Source organism: Primulina tabacum, chromosome 7, assembly GCF_025594145.1.
Source record: "Primulina tabacum isolate GXHZ01 chromosome 7, ASM2559414v2, whole genome shotgun sequence".
Taxonomy (NCBI): Eukaryota; Viridiplantae; Streptophyta; class Magnoliopsida; order Lamiales; family Gesneriaceae; genus Primulina; species Primulina tabacum.
Genome location: NC_134556.1, coordinates 34,565,236 through 34,579,899, shown reverse-complemented (window position 1 = coordinate 34,579,899; position 14,664 = coordinate 34,565,236). Strand labels below are relative to the sequence as shown.

Below are 14,664 nucleotides of genomic sequence, written 5' to 3'. Positions count from 1 at the left end.
ACCACAATTTTGTGGGTAGGAAGTGAACCCAAAGAAATGTTTTGATTGAGGATTTTTCACCAACTTCCCCTTAATAATATGCAAGTTGAATAATTTTTAATAACTTTCATTTTTTTGTTAAAAAACTTCTTATTTATCTAATTTTTTATACGAAATACATACATTAAATATTGGTAGTTTTATGGATAGCATGGTTAGAATCATGAAAGTGAAATCGTTAAAATAAAAATCTTAAATTTTAATAAAAAAATTCGAAGCATATTTAAAACCATGCATTCACCAATGGCATAAAAAGGCAAGAAATTATTATTTTTTTACCTCATAACAAAGTATATGAAACCTACATTAAAGATATTTATTTATTTATGATTTTGATCATTAATATGATCATATTTCTGCTTTAAACAAATATCTATGTTTCTTTTGACAATTTACGTTCCAGCCATTGAAAATTTTTGTTGACCAAGGAAAATTTCTAGTGGTTTAATCCCCAATCGAAAGGCTGGTATATAACTTTAAGCTGAGATTTTGAGAGCAAATCCAGCAGTGCCTGAGACTCAGTAGCATCAAGATAGTTGGCAGCGTGCTTCAACACCTCCATTTCATTCTTCCCAAAATCTACACCATACCTGAAAACCACCAACATACATAACGCTGAAAAATCAACCAAGTCGTCTGAAGATGAATTAATATGTTTGGCAGACTAGATGGATTCAACGGGGTGTCGGACCGCTTCAAACAATAAACTTTGTTGTACATAACTATTTAAAATATGTGAATTCCACCCCTCCCCGGATCCATTAAATGGCCCTGGCAAGAGGCTCTCTTATTCACAAGTGCCAAAGTGAAGGAGAAAGGAATTACCAAAAGAATTCAAGTAGATGGTAGCTTACCATTTCAGTATTTTGCTGACATATGCAACGTTTGCAGTCAAATCGATGTATAGCCCCCCAGTACGGAGGAAATTGCGGGCAGACTCAATCAATTCTTGGTCGATATTTCCAGGTGAGTAGCATCGAAGGGCTGGTCCAGATCGTGTTCCACTAACAAGTGCAAAGTGAACAAGAGGCTCTGGATAAGGAAGAGCTACCTGAAATACGAGTGAGAATAGAAGAGCTTTAGTAAGTTTGGGTTAACATATAATCACAATTACTTGAAACAATATGGCTAAAAGACAAATGGATTTTTCATACCTAATTAACTCAATTATGGATGCCTTTTCATGAAAGTTATTTCAAAAGGTGGGAATCGCCCTTGGATAAGTCAAATCAGCCAGCAAGATAAAATATGTCACCGTTAAACATTCTACAAAGTACCATAATATACTATCTCCGAGGAAGTCATGATTCATTACACTTTAGAAACAATAAAAGTTTGTTCTCATTGCACAATAGAACCAGATGGGACAAATGCGGCAAGATTAGCGGATTGACCCAAGCCAAAGTTAATTGGTGTCAGATTAAAAATCAAAGTATGCAATATAGTGTAGCCTGGTCTCTGGACAAATTCTAGAGCGTCACCTGAAGCTAATTAACATGAGAATACTTAGTTCGATCCAAAAGTCAACAAAATATCATACGTAGCACTGAGAGGTGGCCAGCATCTACCTTTAAGCGCTTATCGTTCATTCTGAATTGTTTAATGAGATTGTATGGCGGCCTCTGATTACCCCGCAAAATGCCATTGTAAATGCCTGAAAGCGAATATGTTGATCCACCAATGACATATTTAAAGTCTCCAAAAAATTTTCGTCTCTCCAGAGCTCCGGAAGGATGACCAGACACCAGTATTGCATGAATGGCCGTCATATTGTATAGGTTAATAAAAAAGGACAGCTTCTCCTCTCTGGTCATATCAGACAACTCGACTCGTTGAAGCTCTTCAGTTATTCTCAAATACCTGGAAATGAGTATAATAATCAGTGCCAAGCCTAGATCACGATTGTGCTTTATGCAGAGCTAACTCAGAAACTCGATGCATAAAGAAAAAAACAAAACCATTGAATACTTTTCACTGTATCTCATGGCGAGAATTTTGAAATTTTTTATTAACCTAGCAAACTCTTCGCTCCCATGGATGCTTCGGTAATCAAGATGATTTCCATCTTCCGAAGCATATGCTTCCAATATTGCACAAGACAAAAATCTGAGCCTTGATGAAATTTCCGTGATGGCTTTTGGCTTCGCTTCAGCTGATGCCTCTTGTTATATTTTGACATTGAGAGACTAATGGGTCGTCATCCAAGAACCGATACAGGTGATTTCCATCTTCAAAGGTATTTTCACTACAGTGTTATCACCATAAAATGAGAAAAGACTAACAGAGTTCAGATATCAGTAAGAACATAGGTATTATATTACAAAAAATGCAGAGAAAACTAAGGACAGAAAACAAGTAACATCCAAAGAAGAAGAAAGCTAGGAAACTCACTCGGTAACATGTCGAAAGAAGAGTTTGTTTCCCAGCTTTCGACCAAATTCAACAGCCTGTTTCAAGCGACAATAAACAGTTATAAAAAAATAAAAAATAGATAGCTACCCAAATACATTATTACACAAAATAATAAACTAATAATGCTTGTGCTCAGTTTTTCCCCCTGCCACTGTGAAGCTCGTTGATGTAGTACAACTGGATTTAATTGTTTCAGGATTCTAGCCATTCAGGCTTCTTGAAAATTAATTAAGAAATTACTTGAGAATATATAACAGAAACGTATAATAAGTTTTACAAGATTAATCGGTGTGAAAGTTATGCTTGACAGCCAAAAATTGTTAAGGAATCAAAATTTAACTCTAGCATGATATTCAAAATACATGATGTATCGCTAAAAACAATTGAAAAACCTAATGCAACAAATTATAAAGTCCAAACCCAAGAAACAAGAAAAAGATGCGAGTAAACTTAAGCTCTAATTCCAAAGCATGTACATACAGCTACATATTTCCCTAAATTTATTATATGCAATTAAATAACCCTTCAAAACTTCCAAGGCACTTATAAATTATAAGACTGCAATATGAATTTTTTTAAATAATAATAACATGTAAATATGTTGTTCTCTTTATATAAAAGGACGAAAATAACGGAGTCACGGAGGTAGTGAATGGTTAGAATTACAGAATAGGAAACATTAAAGAGAAAACTAGATGAAAGTGACAGCAATGCGTAATGTAACTTACATCTTCCCTCTCCAAGTATTGATCTTGTGACAAGAAATCTACAGATTCTGAACCTATAAAACAATTAGTGAACCTGCGCATTTTGTAAAACCGATCCTTAATAGAAATTGATCCTTTCATTTTCCGAACAATTAGAGCTAGCTCGTCAATAGCTCCACTACTTGACAAGTCATCTTCACCAGATAGTGGTGGCAGAGGCGCTTCATATGGTGGTGGTTCAGTGATAACATATTCAACCTTCTCATCAAGTTTCCCAGACTCCTCTAAAATTTTCAGCTCCATCAAGCCTCCGATGAGAACTTCATTGAAGAACACTTTGGGAACCGCAGAAGATCCAGAAATCTTCTCTAGCTCTTGCTTTCTGTTGGGGTAGACATCAATATTAATTTCAACATATCTAAGTCTTTTTCCATGCAGATACCTTCTTGTCTCTTTGCAGCCCAGGCACCGTAACCTTGTATACAAGATGATTCGTCCTTTCATTGCAATCGGATGTGTTAAATCTTCTATGGATTCCACTTGCAAAGATTTGTCTTCTCCGCTAGCACCCCGTGAAATTCGGACAAGGTTAAGAGGATTCCAGACAGATTTCTCAGCAGATTTATTGGAAACTTTTTGGGCATCACTTTCTGCCAAAAAACTTCCGTCTTCCTTGCTAGAATTTTCTCTTTTCCAGTTATTATATTCATCAGGATCAACTTGACCATCATCACTTTTCCCAGATAGACGACGCAGAACAGTTGACACAGCAATTAAACTCTTTTGCCTGACAAAGTTTGTAAGTGCCACAGCTTTTTCAGGCCAAGCAGAAACCTGTCCCTCGGAGTCATTGTTCAAGGACTGTGAAAACGTATTCCTTTCACCCTCCATTTCGAATACCTCGGTCCCATCAAATACGGGTTCCTCTTCTCCCTCATCAAAACCTTGCTCAAGTATCTTCGAATCTGAATCTGTATCACTATGCACTCCCTCCTTCAATTCATGTGATCTCTTTCCACTCTCTGGGTCACTACTTTTTTCCCTGACGTCCACTGAATTACCTACACCTGGTAATTTCGCTTGATTTTTGTCATAAGCATCAACTGTCTCTTCCCCCATTTTTTTATCAGTTGGAGCATCCAGTTCTCTAACCTCAGAGAAACTTTCTTTTTCCAGACCATCTTTGAGCACCTGAGGCACATCCACTTCACTAACCTCTGATTGCAATTTCAAAACTTCTCCATCATGGCTACTTACATTTTTCAGTTCCTCCTTTTCACATTTATTGCCCTCCAGTGACAGAGCAGTTTGATTATTCACAATTGAGGATTCCTTTATATCACTACTTTCTGCCCCACCATCCGATTTGTCACGCTCACAAGAATCCAAAAGAATCCCCTTTTTTGTTTCAAAGCCTTCTTTCTCCATTATACAAGAACCTATAAACTATGCAAATCCAGCTGAAACATTGTTCTAAATAAAGAATTTATGACTGCCTATGCCGAAGAATGCATGTTGAAGATCCTATCTGCACATTCCTGAAATAAAAACGAGATTAGTATTTGGGAGGAGTTCTCAACTGTAAAAACTTTGCTTGCTTGGAACAAAACTTAAAGTTTCAACAAGCAAAGTTTCAACGTGTGACATTCATTTTTCACTCCTCTATCCAAGCTCAAAGAACTCAAAATATATACATAATTATGTCCTGCAAATACATATTTGAGTGATAAATGGCTAATTTAGGAGTTACCATATACCCCTATGCAAGCTCAAACTATTCAGCATAGTAGCGCAAGAAAAATGATAAAAAGAACTATCCATCAATGCACTCGACGGCCAAATAACGGATCCATAAACAACATATAATACCCAACATGCTAAAGAAGTAATTCGAGAAAGAGAAGGAACCGAAATAACCAAAAAAAAAAAAGAATCCATAATCCATGGCAACGCAAAAACACATCAGCACAGGAACTTGGACATAACAAAGGAAACATCAAGAAAACAGAAGGGAGAAAAAACCACCACATATACGATGGTTAACCAATTTTTAGAAAAAATTACACCATCGAGAATCAAAATGAAATGGGTGTTTTTTCTTTTCCCCAACAATCATCGATTACAAAATTAAAAAACTCACTCAGATCTGACCCACCTCAATTCAGAAGAAACGAAACCGATTACCGCTTCTAATCAAAGTAATATTTCGGAAAAAAAAAATTTATAGTGGAAAACGGAGAGAATTGGAATTAAAAAATGAAGGCTGAATAGAAACCGCTGTTTGATATTATGGGTCTTCCGTTTCTTGAAGAAGAGAGAGGAAAACAAGCCTTTCACTGCAGAAGCGGGAAGTACCTGTACTTGCAAAATTTTGGGTATTCTACCGATCCACCCTTACTATATCTGTATTCGAATTTGGCCTCTGAACTTCATTATTTTGCCCAAAAGAGTTGCTTTGTTACAATGTCATTGAATTATTTTTTAATTTTTGAAAAAAAAATAGTTTCTTTTAACGCGAAATTGACTTCAGTCTTGTGTTCAGTCCCTGTGTACTTTTTTAGTACCACATTTCCACATGAAGTGTACCACATTTTGTATTACATACTACCACAATTTTGTGGGTAGGGAGTGAACCCAAAAAAATGTTTTGATTGGGCCCCTTGTTTTAAATACAATAAAATATTGATAAAAGAAGTTGTAAAAAAGATAATTTAGGATAATTAGAGAATATGGAAATTTATAAAATAAAATTTTAAAAAAACTCTCGAGATCAAGTTTTCATAATAAAAATGGTATTTGATTAATCACTTTCATTATTAATCAACCTCTAGTAAAATAGAGACCGAGCTTTAACTCTGATGGTCTCACCTTATTTCTCTTTTGTAATGACTCAGATTCGAGTCCTCTCACCCTTTAGAATAGGATTTCAATTTAAAAAAAAAAAACATCTAGTATAAAATAATTGGAAACAATTTTTTTTTACCAAATATATGTTAATTTGAGTTTAAAATTATTTAAATCAATAAAAAAATGTAAAGGTATTTTAAAAAACAACAAATTTTGTTGTTGGAGACTTGAGGTATTGTTTCCATTTCTTTTTTAAAGTTAATAAATTTTTCAATAATTAATTTTTCTAACCTTTTTCACATGTCAAAATATTGATATATATATTTTCTTGCTTGTTGTATTATTCGAGTTGTTTTTAGTTTGATCCTCAGATATTTCATACAATATTATTATATACAAAATCTGTCACCTAAAAAATATCATATTTTATTTCTCAAATTATCGTTGCACTGACATTTTTTTTCAAATTTGCTATTGTAAAATATTTTTAATATTACCTCTCTTAAATTGAACTATGACTCGTAATTAATTTTTTTTAATTATTATTGAATTAAACATAAAATTAAGTATTTAATAAAATTAAAAAAAATGTAACATGATTATAATTTTATGCACCCAACACATTTACGTAATTTAGCTTCGCTTACCTTGAACCTTACGAAACCTTCAGATGATGAAGGCCACGAGGAAATCGAGTTGCTGTGCTCTCTGCGAGAACCCCAACCTCGCTTCAATTTGCCCTATTTGCGTTAATTACAGGTGAACTTCAACCAAATGCTCCATTTTTTGTGAACAAAACAAAAAAAAAAAATTAGTTGTTTTATTTGGGGTGTTGCGTTTAATTGTTATTCTCGAATCGATTGGTTTTTGGTGCGATATATTCAGATTGAATGAGTACAGTTGTCATGTGAGATTGTTGAAGAGTAAGAGGGACGCTCTGTATTCGAAATTGACTCAAGTTCTCGTGGCCAAGGTATGTTTTGACCCTTACTGGTGGGCATGCAAGAAATAATTTTGACTGAGGATTGACGGATGTGAATTAACATAGTTGTGGCCAAGCTTTAATTTTTATAAAAGTACAGTTTAGCTTTGATTTTTTTTTAATAATGTTTTTGTAAACGTAAGCATCAAAATCCACAAAATTATATCCTTTGTTGAAGTGAGAAAGGATCGACTGACAAATCCCTTTAAAATGTGTAACTTGGAATGTAAATTATGTCCAATAGCATTACTCGACCACATAATATTTTTTCCTTTTTTATTAGCTTTGTTCACGGTCTTGATCATTGTTGTTTTATTTCCTTAGTTATGGTTTTTTGATCTTTATCAGTGATATGACTATGTTCAAATCTTTATCTGCTCTGTAATGAATGGGTTTGATCTTTTATCTTCTTTTGAGCTTTGGGTCGGGATATATGGGCCTTGCACTTGAGACCTCTATCATATTTGGGAGAGTTGGTGCCACTAGATCAAGATGTTTGTGGCAATGAAAGGATTTGGTCCTGTGCATCAATGATTAGGTATCAACAAACACATGTCGAATAGTGTGAAAAATGAATGCATAGATGAGAAGCTAGATTGAAAAGCTACAATTGTTATTTTAATTTTTGGCAAAACTGTATGAACGTGAGGTTCATGACCGGAGAACATGGTGGGATGCAACTAATTTGAAAAGTTTATATAAGGAGTTGTCCAGACTTAGATAACTGCAGCGTGATGTTATTTCGTTTTGTATGTTCATGTTTCATGACTTGTCGCATGTTAACTTATCTTTCCTTTCCGGCTATATAAAAAACCATAGAGCGTGACTTAAGTTTGAGAGGCCTTTCTTCTTGGGCTTAAGGTTTATCGCTAACTCAGTTGTTGGAAGCCGATGTAACAGAAGAGACTATATGCAAAGAGTTACAACAGATCAGTTTTATAATCATTTTGGTATTCACATTACAAAATGAATTAAGGTGTATGCACCTAATATTTGTAGTTGAGTGAAAACAGTCCAGAACAGCGCGCTGGCGTTGGCTTCTAATAGGTGGGTGACTTTAAAATTTTAAGTTCAAGAAATTCACCTGCCTAAAACTTAGTTCTTTTGAGATGAACACTTTCGTGGATCTTGAATCTTAAGAGGTAAAGTCATAACATATTCTCTCTTTTTTTTTTTTTTTTTGCAATTCTTGTCTTATTTTACTGGGCTAGCAACTTTCGCGACACCTTATATTGTTCTTCAAATTTTGACTGAAATGAAACATTTTTCAGGGCAAGGCTGATGATCAACACAGGTGGAGGGTCCTTCAGAATGAGAACTTGACGAGGTTGAGTGATAATCTTCGACTTTGTAAAGAACAAGTTTCAACAGGTCCATTGTCTTCGATTTTGATAACATGTAATGTCAGTTGCCCATGCTTTTGAACTTGTGTCATGTTACAGTTAATAGTAAATGATTATGTGTAGGAAAGGCTAAGATGGAGAAGATATCTTATGATCTTAAAGTCAAATATGAGTTGCTTCAATCAGCAAAGAATACGGTATGCCAGCATTGCTCCTTCCTGTACCTTTGATGGCTGTTTTAGTTGAGATATCCTTTTCGAAGTCTTTCCTTCTCAACTTATTAGAATTACTTACCAGATTAATTAAGTGAATTTTATTTTCACATGTAATCGCAGTTGGAAAAGAATCGGGTGGATCAACTTGAAAAATATTACCCTAACCTTATCTGCACACAGAAATTGGGACATGTAAGACTCAGTCTAAAGTGGTTTCAATAAATTTTTCATGATTCATTCTTTATTTAATCTCAATCAAAATTTTCTAGCTAACATGCTGTATATGAACTAAGATTAATGCTCCAGATTTCTGAATTTCAGATGGCTATTACATCTGAGCGCCTTCATAAGCAAGCCGTCATCATAAAACAGATATGCAAGTTGTTTCCTCAAAGCCGGGTACTTCGAGAATTTATTTTATGCTACATTGTTGTGCTTTTCTTATGAGTGAATAGGTCTTTCATTTGGCGGAGGCAGTCATTAGCGTATATAGGATTCAGCTTAGGCATTTTATATACTGATTTCAATCACTAACATCCAAACCTGTAAACATTTTAAGATTACCGTTTTCTAGAACAGTAGTGCCCCGATGGTCCCTTTTACCGTGTTCAGACTGTAATTTTATGTGTGATTGTCTTCTAAAGTCTATCGATTATGATATGTTATATGGTCTTGTTATTGTCAACTTTGTAGGTTTGTATAATTTATATGAACTCTTGAATCCTAGTTAGTTGTCCTACCTTTTCAGGTTCTGTTAATCAACACTCAGCAGCAGTATTACCTATAAATTTTATATATTTGTTTTGCTAAGCTGTATTTCTTTTGCATTTGTGTCAGTAACTAAATATATGCAGTGGTTGCTGTCAATATCATGCCCAAGCAATTGCAACAGTTCTATCCGAGTTTTCTTCATAAAGTTGGTATTTTTTTAACAATTAGATGTCATATATTTACATAAGGTGAATGTAGAAGAGGAGAGAAAAGATGGAAACAAAGAAGATTATGATTCTATTTGCAATGCACGTTTGCCAAGAGGCTTAGATCCTCATTCAGTTCCATCTGCAGAGCTTGCTGCTTCTTTGGGGTAAAATTCACATTCTAAGCAATGTATCCATGTATATATTACCGAAATAATCACAATGAAAGTTATAACTACTAAGTAGATTCTCTCTCTCTGTCTCTGTCTCTCTCTCTCTTCCATGGGTCATAAAAGCAATGTCAAACCATTGGAGAACTAGGTTCTTGGCTAATCCGGAATTAGTTTTTTTATCAAATCAGAATAAGGTTTTTGAGTTTCCAACTGTCTATGAATGCTTGTTTGGGAAAAAAATAATAATCTGCATGGCTCAAATATCTGTAGGAAATCGACTATATTCTGAAGTGAAAATGGCATTATAGTTTGGTTTCTTAATGTTTTGTGATTTACCAACTTGTTTTGCTCAATGTTTGATGACCCAGATACATGGTGCATCTTATAAATCTTCTCGTTCGCTGCATTTGTGTCCCCGCGCTTCATAACTCAGGATTTGCGGTATGTTCAGAAGTACTTTCTCTGCATTCTGATCTTTTAAGGAAATTTAATTGATGTATGCTCATCATTGAAACAGCGTATAGCAAAGTTTCAAAATTTATGAATACCTATCATAATGATCATAGTTTAAATTGTGCTTGGAAAAATTGGGTGTGGATGATTGATAAAGCATGTAAAACTACTGACATTGCATGAATTTGCATGGCCAATACTTAACTGTTCAAATCTTGCATGGAGATAAATGGTGCTCGATCAAACCTGAGATACAAAAATCGGTGCTTGCTCAAATCTGAGATTTAAAAATGATGATTGATTTTTTCGATATTCTTGTGGTTTTCTTTTGAAAGCTACCAGATGCACTTGTTATTTGTAATCTTGGAGTTTTTTTTCTTACCTCATTTATTTGGAGGGTGGGTTATTTTTATGTTTTGGCGGGAAACAGGAGTTCTTATATTTGGTTATTGACTATTGTGTCAGGGTTCATGTTCTCGAATATGGCAGCGGGACTCATATTGGGACGCTCGTCCATCATCCAGATGGTATTAGCTTTGTGTTTATATAATAAACTAAATAAAATGATAACTGCTATCCTTAACTCAAAATTTTCTATTATGCAGTGAATATCCTCTTTTTATTCCGGGCCAACAATTTTGCTCCACTGGTGGTGACACTTCATGGTCTGAGAAAAGCTCTAGTAGTTTTGGTGTAGCTTCAATGGAGTCAGAGAGGAGACCTCGTTTAGATTCCTCTGGCAGTAATAGTTTCAAATATTCATCTGGTTTTCCTCATTCAGTTGAAATGCATAAGGATTTACAGAAAGGCATATCACTTCTCAAGAGAAGTGTGGCATGCATAACTGCATACTGTTATAATTCATTGTCGTTAGAAGTTCCCCAGGAAGTCTCTACTTTTGAGGCATTTGCAAGGTTGCTGGCTACACTCTCTTCTTCCAAGGAGGTTCGAGCTGTTTTATCTTTGAGAACAGCATCATCAAGGTACAAGACTGGCACTTTCCTCTCGGTTATCGATTTATTTACCCTCGTGTAGAAAACTGAAGTAAGTTCAATTCATCTGTCAATATTCTCAATGTTCTGATCAAATATTAGCCCATGAAACCTCTTGATATGGCATTTACACCTAAAACTTACCTATGTGAATATGAACTTGGCAGAATCATATTGTCACAACGAATTTTGTTTACACGATCCTTAATTTTTGGCCAATGTAATGGAAAAAGTTGCATTATGTTTCTTTTTTTTAATTCAATTTGCAGATCACCCAAGCAAGGCCAACAAGTGGGCAAGTCCGTGTGGAATGTGGAGTCAGCTGTTTCGGCAAGCACGTTAATAGAAAGTGCCCATGGGGTGCCTGTAACAGTATGTGTTTAAGTATCAATTGATTTTTTCCAGATGTTTCCACTTATTCTGATCAATATGCAATGAGAAAAGTATAGCTATAGTCTATAGTTGCAACATCATGCAGATAGTAGGAAATGTGATATTGGTTGCCAGTAATTGCTTCCAGATTTATAATCTTTTTCCCGCTCGCGAGTTTTTTCTTCATTTTGTATTCCATGCTTCTTTGTTAACCTTTACGATCAACCACGTTAAGTTGCTTGCGAGTAAGCTCTGTGTTAAAGTAAGTTTGTTATGATTTCGATAATCAGATATCACAAGCCAACTCTTCTACTGCTGACTTTCCTATATTTGCTTTATAAATTTGGTTTTATTCCATCTTTTAAATTGGGGTTGAATTTGTTTTCCCTTTTCCGTTTTTCTTATTTAGCCAAGAAGAATGTAGGGTTTTTTCCTTGCTTGTCACAAGTTCGCCTCCCGACAAAAGAGTTGATGTAGCTTGGTTCATTAATATGTTTAAAGCTGGATGCATTTAACGTTTGCTTCCTCTGCAGCTTATTGTTTGGTCAAGGAACTCTAGCAAAATGTATCTAGGGTCTGATATTTTAATATCTAGTAACCTACACTCCATGTATTTAATGGATCAGATCCTGTTTTCACAAGTGGACACAGATTCGTAACATGCTGTTGTAATCCATTTCCAATCTCTTTACTAGCTTGCTGACAGTTATCATTCAAATTGCAGACAAAAATATAAATTATAGTTCCTCTACAACAATAGGATTTATGGTTACAAATGGTCGTTCTAGGATGATTGAACGTATAAGTGGTCATGCACGTCATCTAGTCTTTTGCCTCGTCGGTGGATTTGTTTTCAACTGCAAAATGTAGTTGAGCGAAAATCAATGTTGTACTAGAAATGCATATCTTCTTATGATTCTTTTGTCAAAATATCTATCCTAAGGATATATATTATTGTGTCGTAAATGTAGAGAATGGAATGATGTGGTTTAGTCTTTCTGACATTTCAGTCTTTTTGATTGATGCTGATTGAATGGAAGAAGTTATGTTGTCTTCAGTTCCATGAAAATGATTCTATGGAAGGGTCTCGTGTAGCTCATTGTGTATTGCAAGTTACATGAAGCTGATTTCTTTATTGCAGAGAACTGCATATGATAATTATCTTCCAAGCTCTGCTGCCAGTTTTCTTTATGGTGATGAGTTTTTTGATACGGGAAAGAGCGAAAACTTAATTGAAGGATGGGATATCATTGAACACCCGACTTTTCCTCCTCCTCCATCACAAAATGAAGATGTGGAACACTGGACTCGAGCTATGTTTATTGATGCAACAAAGAGATGATTTGAATTTTGGTCAACGGTCAACCTAATTTTGTAAGTGATTTTTTCTTAAAATGGCCATATAATTTGATTTTCTGGTTTTATTGGGGTTTTTCACAAATTTGCTTTATCTTGGAAATCCCTTTCATCAAGGACATGAAGACAACGCATACTGTTTTTCTTAATTCAGCTTCCTATTTAAGAAACTGTTGAGTACGATAGAGATAACTTGGTTCTCTCTTATCCTTGACAATTTCAGGTATAGAAAATTCTGGAGTCCTAAAATCCGCAGAAGCTCAATCCCTCTTTGCAGAACTCACCTGTCCTCAAATGTGTGAATTTAACTGACCTCTGTATATTTTCTAAATGAAGTTTTAAAAATAAAGTGATGGTATTCTTGAATTTTCTAAATTGTTGCAGATTCTTTTTCCCTTGAAACCAAATGGTTTTTGAAATTTCTTTGCTTTCATGTTACCATATAATTTCATCATACACAACACAATATATTTTCTTTCGCTTCAGAAATGTGGGTACTCAAGACAACCGTGAACTTGCAAAATGATCCATGATCTCTTCAATTAGGCATCTCTATTTTCTTTTTTGTGAACATATTGGTCCGTCGTTATTCTAAGAATCATATTGCATTTAGTTTAATTCAGTTTTAACTACGAATGTGATTCTATAGTTTTTTTTGAGTGGTCGGTCATAAACTAAATATTTGAGTTATTGATGCTGACCATGTTCGAATGAATTTGATCTGAACCAAATATTTGACTTCTGTGACACGCTGCCTCTCATGTGTTTGAGATGCAGAGATTGGTTTACCGACGAGGCTATGTGATATGAAGATATTGTGAAGTTCTTAAAAGTGATTCAGTGTTCATTGATTGTAGATGCACTTAGTTATTCTAGGATAATAGCAATGTAATATGTACCTATTACGTACTCATCAATCTGTAGAAAGCCACTACGCATTGCAGATTGAAAATTCAGTGCAATGTTATAGTAAATGGGTTTTATTGTTTATGATTATATATAATGAAGTATTTTGTAGATGGTATAATGAAGTATTTTGGCTTGCTAGATTGGAGGAAGGAGGTTTTTTATGCTTCTGAACTGGTTCTTCTGAGTTGGTATCTTCGTGCCCATGTTGGCATCGAATTTAACCTTTTTTTATGCTTCCTGTAAACAAACAAGAAATCAACTGGAACACAAATATGATATTGAAGCAATGCAGGCCGATATGGTCACAAAATGCATGCTTGTATGGGTTGGGTTAATTGGATGGTAACATTAGCAACAAAAAGTGAATGTCCAATGAGATATATTTGTTCTACTAAATTGTTTACTCACCTTCCTTTTCTTGAGCAAGATGTTTGTAATTTTAAGTTTCTTCATATTTTGCAGCAATTGGTTCGTGTGTGCCAGCAAATATTGATCGAAATTCAACATTTAGGATTACGAGACCCGAGCGTTCTTCAAATACATTAATCCAAATGATGTACGAAGATTAATTTTTATTAGTAACAGACGAAAAAACATGGCATTTTTCAAATAGTTGAATCAAATATTTTATCAATGAGTAATTTTATTTTGTTCATCCATGATATTTAATACATTTAATTTTTAATAATGTGTGTAAACATAGTTTGTTTGAGCAAAATATAGGCACAATTTGGAACATTAAATATAGCAAGGATTTCATCCCTATTTTGGACGTAGATAATCATTTTTTTTTTTAAATCGGGATCCCATATAATATTGAATAATGCAGCGAAAGGACAACCTAAAGTTTTCCCCCCTTTTCCCATCAATCTTTTTTTTTTTTTATTTCATCTCTTTATACATTTTTATCAGAATATGTTATCTGATGCACAAATCTTTGTATCATA

The 14,664-nt window shown here is 34.5% G+C and overlaps 2 protein-coding genes across 6 annotated transcripts; one reads left to right on the top strand and one right to left on the bottom strand.

Moving 5' to 3' along the window:
* Positions 1 to 360: 360 nt before the first annotated feature.
* On the bottom strand, positions 361 to 5,499 carry LOC142551421 (uncharacterized). The gene is given in 8 exon segments (XM_075660656.1): positions 361 to 629; positions 894 to 1,090; positions 1,608 to 1,899; positions 2,053 to 2,192; positions 2,194 to 2,284; positions 2,431 to 2,486; positions 3,180 to 4,696; positions 5,314 to 5,499. Coding segments are annotated over 7 exon segments (2,337 nt in total). The 5' UTR covers positions 4,587 to 4,696; positions 5,314 to 5,499; the 3' UTR covers positions 361 to 475.
* A 1,133-nt stretch (positions 5,500 to 6,632) lies between these two features.
* LOC142551419 (uncharacterized) lies at positions 6,633 to 14,331 on the top strand. 5 transcript variants are annotated; one of them, XM_075660652.1, is made up of 14 exons: positions 6,633 to 6,764; positions 6,891 to 6,978; positions 8,259 to 8,358; positions 8,454 to 8,527; positions 8,666 to 8,737; positions 8,867 to 8,944; positions 9,505 to 9,629; positions 10,004 to 10,076; positions 10,554 to 10,615; positions 10,694 to 11,071; positions 11,350 to 11,452; positions 12,594 to 12,826; positions 13,032 to 13,106; positions 14,180 to 14,331. In XM_075660652.1, the coding sequence occupies exons 1-12, from the start codon at positions 6,676 to 6,678 to the stop codon at positions 12,792 to 12,794; spliced, it is 1,443 nt and encodes a 480-aa protein (XP_075516767.1). In that variant the 5' UTR covers positions 6,633 to 6,675; the 3' UTR covers positions 12,795 to 12,826; positions 13,032 to 13,106; positions 14,180 to 14,331. The 5 variants fall into 5 exon arrangements, with proteins under 5 accessions (XP_075516767.1, XP_075516768.1, XP_075516766.1 ...); XM_075660653.1 differs by lacking the exon at positions 14,180 to 14,331 and adding an exon at positions 13,857 to 14,140; XM_075660651.1 differs by lacking the exon at positions 14,180 to 14,331 and adding an exon at positions 13,586 to 13,845.
* The last annotated feature ends 333 nt before the right edge of the window (positions 14,332 to 14,664 follow it).